The sequence below is a fragment of the Petaurus breviceps genome, unplaced genomic scaffold (assembly GCF_028583685.1).
Source record: "Petaurus breviceps papuanus isolate PSGF00001 unplaced genomic scaffold, PetGlider_PUasm1.0 90650, whole genome shotgun sequence".
NCBI lineage: Eukaryota > Metazoa > Chordata > Mammalia > Diprotodontia > Petauridae > Petaurus > Petaurus breviceps.
The window spans coordinates 3,655,558-3,671,458 of record NW_027187299.1 but is presented as its reverse complement, the minus strand read 5'-3'; the positions used below and the strand labels follow the sequence as shown (position 1 = coordinate 3,671,458).

Below are 15,901 nucleotides of genomic sequence, written 5' to 3'. Positions count from 1 at the left end.
CAAAACCTCACATCACGGTATATATAGCCTTCCGCTGGCTCAGAGAACGTCACAACCCTCTTGACCCACTGCCCAATCACAAAGTAACAAGGTGTGGGCATTCCTGAAAAACAAGCCTTCCTCCACAGGCTCCGTGTGACCATATTCAGCCTAGTAGGGGGCAGAGTATATTTTTAAATCAGGGAAGGTTCTCAGAGTCACTTAAGCCTATCAAGAGCCCTAGGGGTAGGGAAGATCTTCAGATTCCCATTCCCATAACAGTCAATTGTTGTTCTGATGAGATGTTTCATATTTTCTTCTTCTTTTTTTCATTCTTTTGACCTTTTTTATTGTGTCTTGATGTTTCATGGAGTCATTAGCTTCCACTCACCTAAATCTAAGTTTTAAGGAATTATTTTCTTCAGTGAACTTTTGTACCTTCTTTTATTCTATGTGGCTAATTCTGTTTTTTAAGTAGTTTTTTTCTTTAGTGGATTTTTGTGCCTCTTTTACCATTAGGTCTATTTGTGGGTTGTTTTTTTTTTTTGGTCTTTATTAATTTGTTTACTTTTAGTTTACAAGATTCATTACCACAATTCCTTGAGTTTCAAATTTTCTCTCCCTCCTCCCTCCCCCCCCTCCCATGGCAGCATACAATCAAGTATAGTATCTGCAAATACTTTCACATTAGGCATTAGGTTATAAAGAAGGATTGTGTCAGATGGAATGAAGAATGGGAAAGTGGAAACAAAACCAACCAAGAAAAAGAAAAAGGGCAGGTAGTTTGCTTCAATCTGGGTTCAAACTCAGTTCTTTCTCTGGATGTAAACATCTTTCTCCATCATGAGTCTTTTGGGGTTGACTTATGACTCTGGATTGCTGAGAAGAGTCTAGTTTATCAAAGTTGGTTGTCACACATATGTTGTGTCTGTAATTGTGTACAAATTCCTTCTGTCTCTACTCTTCTCACTCAGCATCAGATCATATAAGCCTCTCCAGGTAAATATGAAGTCCATCTGCTCCTCATTTCTTATTGCACAATAGTATTCCATAACATGCATATACCACAACTTGTTCAGCCATTCCCCAATTGATGGGCACCCCCTTAACTTCCAATTCTTTGCTACCACAAAAAGAGCTGCTATAAATATTAATAAAAATTATAAAAAAATAGGTCTTTTTCCCACTTCTATGATCTCTTTGGGATACAACCCTAGAAGTGGTATTGCTGGGTCAAAGGGTATGAAATTATTTATAGCCCTTTGGGCATAATTCCAGATTGGTTTCCAGAATGGTTGGATCAGTTCACAACTCCACCAGCAATGCATTAGTGTTCCAATTTGTCCACATCCTCTCCAGCATTTGTCATTTTCCTGTTTTGTTATCTTAGCCAATCTGACTGGTGATATGTTGTACCTCAGAGTTGTTTTGATTTGCATTTCTCTAATCAATAGTGATTTAGAGCATTTTTTCATATGCTTATAAATATCTTTAATTTCTTCTTCTGTAAACTGCCTGTTCATATCCTTTGACCATTTATCAATTGGGGAATGACTTGTATTCTTATAGATTTGACTCAATTCTCTGTATATTTTAGAAATGAGTCCTTTATCAGTGACATTGTAAAAATTCTTTTGCAATTTTCCACTTCCCTCCTAATCCTGGTTACATTGGCTTTGTTTGTACAGAAGCTTTTCAATTTAATGTAATCAAAATTATCCATATTGCATTTGATAATGCCCTCTAATTCTTGTTTGGTCATAAAGTCTTCCCCTCTCCACAAATCTGACAGGTAAACTATTCCTTGCTTTCCCAGATTGCTTAGAGTATCAGGCTTTATACCTAAATCATGCACCCATTTAGACTTGATTTTGGTATATGGTGTTAGATAATGGTCTATGCCCAGTTTCTGCCATATCTATTCCAGTTTTCCCAGCGGTTTTTGTCAAATAGTTCTTATCCCCAAAACTGGGGTCTTTGGGTTTATCAAAAAGTAGATTACTACAGTCATTGACTGCTGAATCTTGTGTACCCAATCTATTCCATTGATCCACTACTCTATTCCTCAGCCAGTACCAAGTAGTTTTGAGGACTGCTGCTTTATAGTACAGATTAAAGTCTGTTATAGCTAGTCCACCATCCCTAGCATTTCTTTTCATTAATTCCCCTGATATTCTGAACCTTTTGTTCTTCCAAATGAATTTTGTCTAGCTCTATAAGGTAGCTTTTTGGTAGACTGATTGGTATGGCACTAAATATATAATTTAATTGAGGTAAAATTGTCATTTTTATTATATTAGCTCGACCCAGCCATGAGCAATTGATGTCTTTCTAATTAGTTAGATCTGACTTTGTGTGAAAAGTGTCTTGTAGTTGTGTTCATATTGGTCTTCAGTTTGTTTTGGCAGGTAGATGCCCAAATATTTTATAATGTCTACAGTAACTTTAAATGGGATTTCTCTTTCTATCTCTTGCTCTTGAATTTCATTAGAAATATACAGGAATGCCAAGGATTTATGTGGGTTTCTTTTTTATCCTACAACTTTGCCAAATTTATTTATTGTCTCAAGTAGTTTTTTACTTGATTCTGTAGGATTCTCTAAGTGTATCATCATATCATCTGCAAAGATAGATAGCTTGGTCTCTTCTTTGCCTAATTTGATTCCTTTGATTTTTCTTCTCTAATTGTTACTGCTAACATTTCTAGTACCAGATTGAATAAGAGGGGTGATAGTAGACATCCTTATTTCACCCCTGATCTTATTGGAAATGCTTCTAGTTTCTCCCCATTACATATAATACTTATTGAAGGCTTTAAATATATGCTACCTGTTATTTTAAGGAAGGCTCCATTTATTCCTATTCTTTCTAATATTTTTAATAGGAATGGATGTTGTATTTTGTCAAAAGCCTTTTCTGCATCTATTGAGATAATCGTGGGTTTTGCTAGTTTTATTGTTGATATGATCAATTATACTGATGATTTTCCTAATATTAAACCATCCTTGCATTCCTGGAATAAATCCTACCTGATCAAAGTGCATTATTCTTGTGATAAGTTGCTGTAGTCTTTTTGCTAATATTCTACTTAAAATTTTTGCAAATATATTCATGAGGGAGATTGGTCTATAATTTTCTTTCTCTGTTTTATCTCTTCCTGATTTAGGTATCAGTACCATATTTGTGTCATAAAAAGAATTTGGTAGGACTGCTTCTTCACTAATTTTCCCAAATAGTTTGTAGAGTATTGGAATCAATTGTTCTTTAAATGTTTGATAGAATTCACTAGTAAATCCATCTGGCCCTGGAGATTTTTTCCTAGGGAGTTCACTGATGACTTGTTTGATTTGTTTTTCTGAGATGGGGTTATTTAAGTAATTTACTTCCTCTTCAATTAATTTGAGCAACCTATATTTTTGTAAATATTTATCCATTTCACTAAGGTTGTCAAATTTATGTGCATACAACTAGGCAAATATTTGTGTTTTATAAGGTGTTATTTTCTTTAGTATTTTTTGTATCTTTTTACCAAGCAATTAATTTTGTTTTCATGAATTTCTTATAGTACTCTCTCGTTTCTTTTTCCAATTTTTCCTCTACCACTATTCTGGCTTTCTTTTACTTTTCCAGGAATTCTTGTTGGTTTGGGATCTAATTTGCATTTTTCTTTGAGGCTTTGCTTGTAAATGTTTTCACATTGCATTCTTCCAAGTTTATGGCTTGGTCTTCCCTACCATTGTAGTTGTTTTTTATGGTCAAATTCTCTCCTTTTTTCCTCCCAGTCTATTTCTTGACTTTGAATTTTGTACTAAATTTGGGCTCTGTGCATCTTTGGGTGGGGAAGCCCCATCCCAAGCCTTAAGCTTTTTCATGCTGCTGTTTTTAGAGCTAGTTCTAGGTGTCTGTGATAGTAATGGCAATTAAAGATTCCCCTGTATTGGCTTGGTTTTCAAATTGATTGTGTTAAAACCCAGAGCTTGTTAATCCCACCTGTGGGATGGACTTTTTGATGTGAAAAGAAAGTCCTGAACTGGGAGGAGCTGGTGAAGTAGATTTGGAGAGACAAGAGAGAGGCGGAAGATCTTTTTGGAAGCAGCACCTCGTGGAGAGAGAGAGACTAAGAGAATTGCTGGTGGCCGCTTTGAATTGCCTTGGACTTTTGAGGCCTGCCCCCTGAGCTGCCAAGGACTGAGGAGACATGGCTGTTTTGCTGGTACTTTGTCTGTCTGTTTTGATGTTCTTTTGCCAGATTTGTCCACTGGTGAAAGACAGTCCTTTTGTTGAAGAAGTCCTGGAACCTGGCTGTTCACTAAGAAGCCCTGAGACTGTCCTGCAGACAGAGAGTGAATACTGTCCACTGGTGAAGGACAGTGCTGTTGTTGCAGGGGTCTGGGAGCCTTTCTGTTGGTTCAGAAGCCCTGAAGAAGGATTTTCTTGTTGTATGTTTACAGAAATCCTGGGAGAGGGCTTTGCTAATGTGTTCAGGGGTTCTAGGACTGTTCTACAGACAGAGGATGAATTCATGAAGGGACTGGCAATCTATCTTGTGGCTTTGCTAAGCCTTGTCTCCCCAGGAACGAAGATTGCTGAGAACTTGCCTCCTGTCAAGATGAAGAAAAGACCTCCATTTGGGTGTTAAGTGCTGTGTTTAAACTTGATGTAACTCTGGGGTAGATTCAATTGTGATCCAGGGGTGGGGAACTTTTGACCTTATGTTTGGAAACTAATCTCCATTTGAGAAGAGGGGCTTTGTGGTGGACTTAATTAAGGTATGGCCTAGGGGTGGAGAAGTATTTAGAACAGAGACTTTGTAATTGATTGAATGATTGGAAGGTCCTGGGGTGGGGTAGTCCTTGGAAATTATTTAATCACATTTAGTAAATGCTGTATTTGGAATGATGTCATGTTCTTGGTTGGTCATTGAATAAAATGGAGAGCACCTATGCTGGTATTCTGAACCTTGGGAAGTTGCCTTTCCTTGGCATTACATTACAGTGTCTAAAAGCTTTTGGTGCTTCCAAGGTGTGGTAAACTACAGAGAGTTGTGGTCATTGCTCTCCTCATCTGCACTCTGGTCTTCATCTAGCAAGGGCCTTTCTTTCCCTGAAGCCACAAGAGCTAGTGCACCTCTCTGCCTTGGAATTATGACCAGGGCCCCTGCTCCCTTGTGACTAACCAGAAATGCTTTTCTCTGGTTTGGAGCTATGACGCAGAACTGTCTATGGGCAATAGAGTTGCCAATCAGTGCCAGCAAAAGGTCCCTTGAAATGTCTCTGATCAATTGTCTAACCCCCTTACTATTTCTGGAACAAAAACTCACAGAGCTGCTGTTGCTGCTTGCTGCTGTTGCATCAGCAGCAGCCTCTAAAGCCAACAACTGGAACTGTTGCCCTGCTCTAGGCAGCTCCCACCCTGGTGTCATAGACCTCTCCTGTCAACCTAAGTTGTCTTAGACTGGAAAAATGTCTCACTCTGACCTTTTGTTGGGTCAGCTGCTTCAAAATTAGATTTGAGGAGTTATTTTAAAGTTGTTGGGAGGAGAATGTTGGGAGAATTCAGTTTGGTTGCTTCCTATAATCTGCCATCTTGGCTTCATCATCATTGTTTTGTGTTCCACAGTAAAATGACATTTCAATGGGCAGCTAGGTGGCACAGTGGATAGAGTGCCAGGTCTGGAGTTAGGAAGACTCATCTTTTTGAGTTCAAATCTGGCCTCAAACACTTCCTGTGTGACCCTGGGCAAGTCACTTGACCCTGTTTGTCTCCATTTCGTCATCCATAAAATGGGCTGCAGAAGGAAATGACAAACCAATCCATTATCTTTGTCAAGAAAACTCCAAATAGGGTCATGAAGAGTTGGACATGACTGGAATGACTGGACACAACATGGCATAATATTTATGTACTACAGTTGGTCTGGCCATTCTCTAACTGATAAGCATCTACTTTGTTTCCAGTTTTTTGTTTGTTTGTTTGTTTTGCTGCTACAAGCTGCTGTGAATATTTTGTTATTTCTGAGACCTTTCTTTTCTAGCTCTGACCTCCCTGGGTTATATGCTTAGCTGTGGCATCTTTGGGTCAAAGGTTAGGGATGTTTTAGTCATTTTCATGGTATACTTCCAAAATGGCTGAACCAAGTCACAGCTTGACTAATGGTATAATATACCATTTGTGTATTAGTGTGCTTATCTTTCCATAACTCCTTCAACACTGACAATGCCCATCTGTTATCCTCTCTGATAATCTGTTTAGTATGAGGTAGAGTCTGAATTGTTTTGATTGCATGTCTCTTATTATTGGTGATTTAGGGCATCTTAGAAAATGGCAGTCAGGATTTGAACCCACATATTCTGACTCCATATCCCATGTTCTTTGTTGTTGTTTGAAGAGACCTTAGCAAGCATCTAGTTCAAATCTCTACCATATACATGACTTCCTTTTTGTAATGTTAACCCAAAGTTCTCAACTAGTATCTATTTGAAAACTGCCCCATAAAGCAGTCCTTTACATATGTGGTCATATCCAATTATTAGTAGGTTATTTCCTGTTTTAAACTTAATCTACACCTGAATTGGGTCAAGGAGGGCCATAGGCAGTTACCCAGATTGTGCTGAATGGTGAAACCTCTCTGAAGACACTGATGGATCTTGTGGCTTCACCTGTTGCCTAGAACTCCCATCTCAGGATACTCATTCTAAACTCAAAAGAGATATAGGCACAATGCATTCACAAACACATGGCAACTGGTGAGGGCTGGTTTACTGCTGCCCTTCTCTCACCTAACAGATCACAGCAGTCTTCTTCACTAAAAAGCTCCTAGGAGGCTTATATCCTTGAAATTCTAGTCTGCAGCCAATTAAAAGATTCTCTAAAAATTTTTTTGTTACAACACAGTACTGACCCCTGAGTTGTCATGGCTGGCATGGCTATCCTACTCTCATGGAGGCAGTAGGATACCTGCACGCAGGGAGGGGATGGACCCATCACCTATGACTGATGCAAGCATATTCCAAGCTTCCGTTTATTTGCTTGGAATGCCACTTGGGCATTCTCCAAGGAGGACAGTTGCAGGGGCAGCACTAGGAGCTGAAGTCCCCTCCTTAAAACTTGGTCCTATCAGGTTTGTCAAGGTCCCAGAACTTTTAAAGTGAGATATAAGAGTTTCACAACAATCAATAAATCGATGTACATTTATTAAGCATCCACCATGGGCTAGGCACTTGGCTAACCAATACACAGGATGAATCACCCCGCTGGAAAAAGGTAGCCCTATATGGCTGGGTTTTGTTTTTTTTTTCAATATGGGAGAGGGTCTCACCAAACCAGTGTCCAGCTGTAGAGCTAAGGCAGCTAGGTGTTACAAGTGGGCCTGGAGTCAGAAAAACCTGAGTTTCAAATCCAATCTCAAATACATTTAGAGCTGTGTCATTTAACCTGTTTGCCTCAGTTTCCTCAACTGCAAAATGGAGATTATATTAGCACCTGTTTAAGAAATGGTAGCTGTTCTTATTAGCATTAGCTTTTCCCCTTCTATGGATTATCAAGTACCGGTGTCAGTGATGTGCCCAGTAGGTCCTGCTAGAAATGTCATAATGTCATTTCAAATGCATATTAACTTTCCCTTCATCCAAACTGCATGCAGCCTGTTCAGGGCAGAAAGAAGTTTTCCCCTCTGTCAGAACTCCAGCCCTTGAACTCAGGATGCAAAAGCAAAGGGAAGCAGAGGATGTGCAATGGACCATCAGTAGAAGCACTCTCCGCCTTCCTCAGGGGGAGGGGGAAGAGGAAGGGAGGGGAAGCGGAAGAGAAGGAGGTGGAGCCGGAGGTTGCACATCCCGAGAGGGAGGATCTGAGAGCTCCAGATGCCAGCATGGCCAAACACGTGTTCTTAACTGGGCCGCCAGGTAAAGCCCGCTCCCCGGCAGTGCAGCAAGCACCAGGGTCCAGGCCTGCTTCTAGATTCCCCTCCCACCTCTCCTGGTGCTCCTGAGTCCAGGCAGCAGGCTCGAGCTGCTTGAAACGCGGAAGGGAAGTTAGGTCGTTGGCCCGCCCTCCGTCCTCCCCGGGGGTGAAGGGCACGGGCCCGCTGGGCACTCGGGACCTAGCCCAGTGTAGCGGAGGGCCGTGTCCCCACCCTGCTCCTTCTCGGCGTGCCTCGGTGTGGGGGCTCCCCGCCCTGCCGGGGCCGCTGCCGCAGCCTGCAGCCGCTCTGCCTTCTCGGGGCGCAGAATCCCGACCGCGCCCGCCCCTGCCCCTGCCCCTGCCCCAGCGATGCGGAGCAAAGCGCAGGGATTGGAGATTGAGGACGTGTCTCCAGGATTAGCTTCCTGGCTGGAGGGCGCCTCCGTATTTATCCTCCACTTCTGGCCCTTTTGGGGGGGCTCAGGGAGAGGAGGAAGTGCTAAGGATAGATAATTAAGCCATTAACAGTTGTTGCTTCTTAATTAGTTCTGCGACGGCCAGAGGCTGTCTAGTCTTGGTTAGAGCTGGGATCAGCTACCTGGTCTAAACTTCCTAGCTGGGTGCCCTTGGGCCAGTCTCCCAGACCGCTGCCTGCCTCAGTTTCCTTATTTTTTAAATCGGGATCATAATAATGCATGTCCCCCAGGGTTGGTGTGAGAAAAAACTGTGATAATATTTGTAAAGCCCTTTGCAAACCTTAAAGCACTACAGAAATGTTGGCCATGATTAATAAAGTGTCTAGTCACTGTGTGATCCTGGGCAAGCAGCTTAATCTCTGAGTACTCCTGGCTATTCTCTGAAACTAAATTGTTGGAAAGAAGCTGACTGGCATGGAGAGAGAGAGAGAGAGGGAGAGAGAGAGAGACAGAGAGAGAGAGAGACAGAGAGAGAGAGAGAGAGAGAGAGAGACAGAGAGAGAGAGAGACAGAGACAGAGACAGAGAGAGACAGAGAGACAGAGACAGAGAGAGGGACAGACAGAGACAGAGAGAGAGACTTTCCTCGCTGGGTAGTTAGTTCCCTGTACCAATATATAATCCGAGGTCTGGTTCCTCTCAGTATTCCACCACAAGATGCTCACAGGACATACTTGCACAAGTTTTCCTGGGAGTGATACAGAAGCAAGAGTGATGGAGCTTTGGGAATAGGACAGTGTAAGGGAAAGGGAATAAGCATTTATATAGCATCTGTTCCTACTACATGCAAGGCATTGTGCTAAGCACTTTATAGATACCTCATTTAGAGTAGTGAGGTTGCCAGTCAAGATCACCATCAGGTGATTGTGGTCTGTATAGGACTAGGTGATAGAAAGGTGTGTGGATGTACACACACAGACACACACACATACACACATACCCATTCATGTGTTTGTAGATGTTCAGCTGTGTCCAACTCTTCATGACTCCATTAACTTGTCCTTGGGGTTTTCTTGGCAAAGATACTAGTGTAGTTTGGCATTTCTCTCTCTGTGTGTGTGTGTGTGTGTGTGTGTGTGTGTGTGTGTGTGTGTGAATGGATGAAACAGATGAATGGGGGGAGAAACATCTCTTCCATTAGAATGTGTGCTTATTTAGTGCAGGGAGACTGATTTTGCTTTTTCTTTGTAAACCAGTCCCCTCCCCTCCCCCCCCCCCTCAAAGTGCCTGGCACATAATAAGAGTTTAATAAATGCTTGTTAATGTATTGATTCTGAGCCAGAAGACCTGGGTTGAAATCCTGGCTCAGCTCTGTGTCTTTATTCTTCTTGAGTTTCTCACTTTCTTTACCCTAATATGATCAGGGTGGATTGAGTGGATGAACTCTAAGGTCCCTATGATCTGAAATGGTCTGATTACTGTGAAGAAATTGTTTTCTTTATTACTCATTTTGCCCAGTGGGCCTAAGAAATGAACACCAATTGACTAAAATGGTTCCATGGATCAGTGAGCTTAGTGTTACTTCACCTGATGAAGTTCCCAATTTTCCCTGTAGTCTTGTCCTGCATTTCTTGTATGTGTCTTTATGCAAATCTACAAGGAGCATGCTCCCTGGTTCTCTAGGTTTGTTTGTTTTTTAGATACTTCCTGGGTACCTGTGTACCGTTCAGGCAGTCCATCTGTTATGATAGGTGTTCTTTAAAATGCCTAAGGCCACTTATAAGCACATATGTCATCATATGCTAAGGCTACTTCAACCCACTATTCCTCTTTCCATTGCTCAGCAGAAGTGCTGATCTCTGGTATTTTTTCAGATAAAATCCTTTCTAATATAAATGATTTTTTCCAATGTTTATTGCCCTTGTAGCAAAAGGTGAGTTTGAGATTTAAAATTTTTAAAGAACCCAGAGGAAGCCAATCAAAAACATTTAAATACAAATTACAGACAGTTCTCCAGCTTCCAAATGGATTATATTCTAAAGTTCCATACACATTTCCCCATAGGTTTCATTTCAGTTCAATGGACATTTTTTAAGTACTTTTATATATGCAAAGGATTGTGTTAGGTTTTGGAGAGATACAAACATGAAAAAATGATACCCCCTGTTTTCAAGGAGTTGTTATGTTCACTTCCCAGGCTGGCCTTTAGCTCCCTCTGACCAATCACTTCGTGGATCAGTTATGATAGTAGTAGCTAGCATCACTAACCAGAGTAAGAGATCATAAAATCAGAAGAGCTATGTTTTAACAGAGAGAGGAAGACTTTTTTTTTCTCTTTTCCTAAGCACAGTAAAACTTCAATGGCACATTAACATAACAGTATGTTATCTTGTCCAGTTGACATCTCTTTGAGAAACATACTTTATGGTATAGGCATTTATATAGGAAAAGATATTTAAGGGAGATAGCCCAAGTGATGCTTATTTAGGGTAAGAGCCAGAATTAAAGCTTAAGTTTCTGACTCGTAAAATGGTGCTTTTGCTAGAAAATATTTTTTTTCACATTCTTTGAGGTACTTAAACCCTTACATATTGTTTTTCATGTTTAAGCAGCCTTGATCCAATTATGGTATTAGGGTGGAATGAAGAGGTTCCAGCCTAATATAAAGGATATATAAAATTAAATGATTCTGCCTTGATCATAAATACTTTCAAGGAATCTTAAAGATTTTTTTTAGGAATTTGGGCTAACCCTCTATTTTTGCAGAATAGGTAATCTCCTGATTAATATTATTAGAGATGTATAATATCAATTATAATTAAAATACATTAGTAAAATATAAAATAAAAATAACAGTAGCTTGCCACGTATATAGTGTTTTAAAAATTCACAGAGCACTATCTTGTGAGCTAGGTAGAGCAAAGAATATTGTTCCAGTTTTATAGAGAAGGAAACTAACTCAGATTAAAAAATAACAACAGCTGATATTTCTAAAGTATTGTATAGATGACTTAAACAAGGTCACACAACTAAAAGTATGGTTATTGAGAGTAGAAATCAGGTTTTCTAACTCCTGATACAGTATGTGCTTTGTAGATCATGTCTTCTCAGCAGGCTTGGTCAGAATGATTAGAGTCTCTCCATTGCATCCAGTCTTGATGTCTCCAGAAGGCAAAATTTAAATGTTTCCAAGATACTATGTGACCCCTTAGTACTCATTGTTCTGCCAGCACAGTGGATGGTAAGATAAACTAGCTTGTTACATTCCACACCCAGTAGGAATGGGCCAGAGGGCCAGAAGACATAGTATCCCTTGGATACCATGGGATTAAGGGGCTCAGAAGAAGGCATTGTAGTAGGGGGTGGGGCTTGGCATCCTAAGTGTACAAGACAAGGGTGGGGGTCGTGTAGAAGGAGAGACTGGGTTGAATATTAGTGTTTTTGAGAGACTTTGTCCCCTTAAGTTGGGAATTCAATTTAATTCAACAGTTATCTGTTGAAGGCAAGGCATTGTGGTGGGATGGCAGAGGTAGAAATGGTACAGCACCCGTTTTCAAGGATCCCACTTTCATTTGCAAGATATAACATGCGTACAGAAAAGATGTCTGAGGCAACTAACTAGAGAGAGGGACAAAAACTCTATGGTCCTTAGTCAGAAGAACAAAATATTTTCCTGTGCTATTAGTGTTAAGAGACCAAGAAATCCAAATCTTTTTCACATTTACTAAAGCAGAGGTGGAGAAACTGTGGCCCTCTAGGTCCTTGGGGTATGGCCCAATCCAATAGGGCTGCACTTGAGGACTTAGAGGGCCACTTGTGGCCTCAAAGCCTCAGCTTCCCCACCCCTGGACTAAGGCCTTTGACCTCAGTGGCTTGGTTTTGCTTCCTAGATGGAAAAATGAGTCAACATCTTCTGTCTGCTTGGAGAAAACTAAGGCTTGTTTCATAGGATGTAAATTACCGGAAGAGATTAACATCAAAACCCCTTTTGTTACCTAGAATTGGCAGTGAGACCTTATGCTGTAAAATGAGGCATGCTCCAGAATGCAAAGAGAAAGCCTAGAAACAGCAGATTTTGATTCTTCTAGTTTCAATTCGAGATTAAAAAGCTTTCACACCTGGAGCAATCAGAATTAAAATAAAATTAGTATTCATGGGATGCATTTATATACTGTTGGGCATGACTGCCACTCTGGATCTTAGCTCTGGTACTCCTGGCTTCATTAATGGATACTTGTTTTTTCTTTTAGGGGTTGGAAAAACCACGCTAATCCAGAAAGCCAGTGATGCTCTCAGATCATTGGGTGTGCCTATTGATGGATTTTATACAGAAGAAGTCAGACAAGGCGGGAGAAGAGTAGGATTTGATGTGGTCACATTGTCTGGATCGAGGGGGCCTTTGTCTAGAGTTGGGTACTGATGTTTAGATTATGGGGGTTCTTCCTCTCTTATATGCTTTAAAAAAAAACATTTTGGGAGACTTTCTCTTCTGATGAAGTAGAAGTTTATTGCTCAGTGAGCAACTTCTAAAATCATATTCTGAGTATCCGTATCAGATTGAAGACTTTGCCCTACATTCCTCCCTCTCATATATGGGCATAGTGTTTAAAGGGGGTAGAGCTTTGGGAATTGAGTGAATGGAATCTGGATTTTTTTTTGGTGCAGACCTTGGGCATTTTTCCAGAGAAAATGAAAACACAGAAATAGGTTTTGAAATCAATTTAATTCTGCAAATATTTATTGAATACCTCCAGACATTGTGCTGTGTTGTGAGAAATATAAAGAAGAGAAAAACACTTCTCTTTGGGAGAGTTGCCATATATATTATCCATGTGGATAATATATATGTAATTCTAATTAAAGTAAAATGTGAAAATACTGGAAGAACTTCCAGCAAAATGCCCTGTTAGTTAAGGAAGGAGAAATGAGATCACTTTGGACTGGGGAATCAGATGCATTAAGCATTCATTAAATACCTACAGTGTATCAGGCATTGTGCTAGATTCTGGGCATAGCACTATAATTATGACAAAAGTCCCTGCATTATGGAAACTTACATTCTATTGGGGGAAAATTACCCTTACATAGTAGGAGGGAGAGAGGAAGGAAACAAGCATTTATTAAGTGTCTACCATGTGTCAGGCTAAGTGTGTTTACAAATGTCTCATTCTATCCTTGAAACAACCTTGTGAAATAAGTGCTATTATCCCCATTTTACAATTGAGGAAACTGAGTCAAACAGCTGTTAGGTGACATGCCCAGGGTCACACAGCTAGTAGGAGTCTGAGGCCAGATTTTAACTCAGGGCTTCCTGACTGACTGCAGGCCAGGCACTGTATCTACTTTGCTAGCTATCTCTAACATGAGCCTCTGGACTTGGAAATAGGAAGACCTGGCTTTGATATGCATTAGCTGTGTGACCTGAGACAAGTCTCTAAACTTCAGTTTCCTCATCTGTTTAATGGGGTTAATAATAGGACCTACCTCACAGGGTTGTGAAGATCAAATGAATTAATGTTTCCAAGTGCTATGATGTAAGCTTTGTATTTTTATGATTGTATCTCCAGTGCTTGGTACATACTAGGAGCCTAATAAATGCTTATTGAAAGATTGAAAAATATAAAATATGGTTCCAGAGTCAGAGGGCTGACGGATCTGCCATCAAAACTCAGTACTGGGCCTCCTGTCCAGTCCCCCAAAGCACTGTCTGTGTTCTGGAGAGTGGGTGGATTGCAAGCCACCAGTTTTAGGGATGAATAGCTCTAAGGATGATTCAGCCCAGAAGGGAAAGCCCCAGGGATGTAGCTGAAAATGAGACATCAACAGAGAAAACTGATGTGATTCAGAACAAGCTGTTTTTTACATTTAGGTCAGAGTCTCCCACTGGAAGACGTGAATACCGAGTGGGCCAGTATGTGGTAGACCTTCTTTCTTTTGAGCAGTTAGCTCTCCCAGTGTTGAAAAACGTGAGTATTAACTTAAATCATCTCTCCACCAATCTCCATTGGCATCGGGGAGACTTGGATGACCTTCTGACCAGAGTAGTTTTTTCTGATTCATGGAATGTCAGTTTTACACTTTATGGCATCTAGGCCAGTTGACTGATTTGCTGTCAGGTTCTATTATTAAATAAGTCCCTAGGACTTTAACAGTTCAAACAATTACTTGCCTTCATTTATATGCAAATAAGTTACTTCTTTCCATTTTTCAACACTTTATTTAGCCTTGTTGGTTTTAGAGCTGGAAGAGATCTTGGAGGGATTGTTCCCCCACATTTTGCAGTTGAGGAAACTGAGACCCAGAGTAAATAAAGTAATTTATTTAAGGTCCCAAAACTAGTAAGTGGCACTGCCAGGATTTGAACTAAGGTTTGAAAATAGCATTTCTTTACTCCCATTGCTATGACAAGTTACCTCTTGCTGGAAAAGTAGGTCAAAGTCACATTGTGGAGAACATCAAATGCCTGACTACAAAATTTGTATTTTATTTCATATAGGGAGCCACTGAGGTTTTTTGAGCAGGGGACTTAGATGTATGTATACATTGGAAAACCTTTTTGTTATTGTTGCTATTGTCATTTATGTCTGAGATGGTCTGGATGGGGAGGAACTGGACAAAAGGAGAACAGTTAGGCCATTATGGTAGTCCAAGGGAGGATGTAGTGGCAAGCACCCCAGCGTTCCCAGGGTGGCTGCTAGCACAGGTTCTTGGATCTGCTTTGTTAAAGGAAAGCAACTCAAAATGGGTTAACAAGTTTACTTTAATCAGTCAGACATATATCGTTTACCTTGTTCAGGAGAAAAAGTCAGCACCCCGAACTTCAAAGTATACAGGCAGAATTATCAAGACAGAAACAGATCAAGTAGACAGATTTCCAAACTGTCCAACCATTACATCCATACCCAGTCAACATCTGGGTTTCCACATCTGGGTTTTTCAAAGCCGGGGGGGGGGGCCCTGGACAACGGCTTCCCAGAATACAGATCAAATCACAGAACACTTCTCAAAGTGAGCCCCCAAAACAAAGCCTCACATCAGGGCTTATATAGCCTTCTCCTGGCTCAGAGAATGTAACAACCTTGTTGACTCACTGGCCAATCAAGAAGTATCTATGAAAAACAAGCCTCATACCCCAGGCTTCAGGTGCACTTTAGCCTAGGGGCAGGGAAGATCTTCCAAATCTGCATTCCCATTACAGAGGAACACTCAGGGTCTAAATTGTGATGGTAGCCCTGTTAGTGCATAGGAAAGGACAGATAAAAGATATAGATAGAGTGGATGCAATATTGACAAGCCTTGGTAACAGATTTGATGTGAGGGGAGAGGGATTAGGAAGTATTAGAAATGACTGAACTTTTTGAGTCTTGGCTAAGTAAGAGAATAATGTGGTACCAACAACAGAAACAAGGAAGTTGGGAGAAGGCAAGTTTAGGGGAGAAAGACAAGATAGAAAAGTAAGTTTTTGACATGTTGGTGTTGAGTTACCAATGGGTCATTCAGATGAAGATAGTCTTTGAACAGTTGGAGATTTGGGATGAACAGGAAGGATTGGAGCTGGATCTATAGGTTTGAGAACTGTCTTCAAACCACTTCTTATTGATGTCA

At 40.7% G+C, this 15,901-nt stretch overlaps 1 protein-coding gene across 3 annotated transcripts in view; it reads left to right on the top strand.

Moving 5' to 3' along the window:
* Positions 1-7,665: 7,665 nt before the first annotated feature.
* NTPCR (nucleoside-triphosphatase, cancer-related) overlaps positions 7,666-15,901 on the top strand; it is a 40,380-nt gene continuing 32,144 nt past the window's right edge. The window contains exons 1-3 of one of the 3 annotated variants that reach the window (XM_069064865.1): positions 7,735-7,883; positions 12,547-12,709; positions 14,166-14,262. In XM_069064865.1, the coding sequence (XP_068920966.1) occupies positions 7,850-7,883; positions 12,547-12,709; positions 14,166-14,262 (294 nt within the window). In that variant the 5' untranslated portion in view covers positions 7,735-7,849. Of the gene's footprint in view, positions 7,884-12,546; positions 12,710-14,165; positions 14,263-15,901 lie in introns of all 3 variants that reach the window. The other 2 variants (XM_069064864.1, XM_069064866.1) reach the window with 2 other exon arrangements.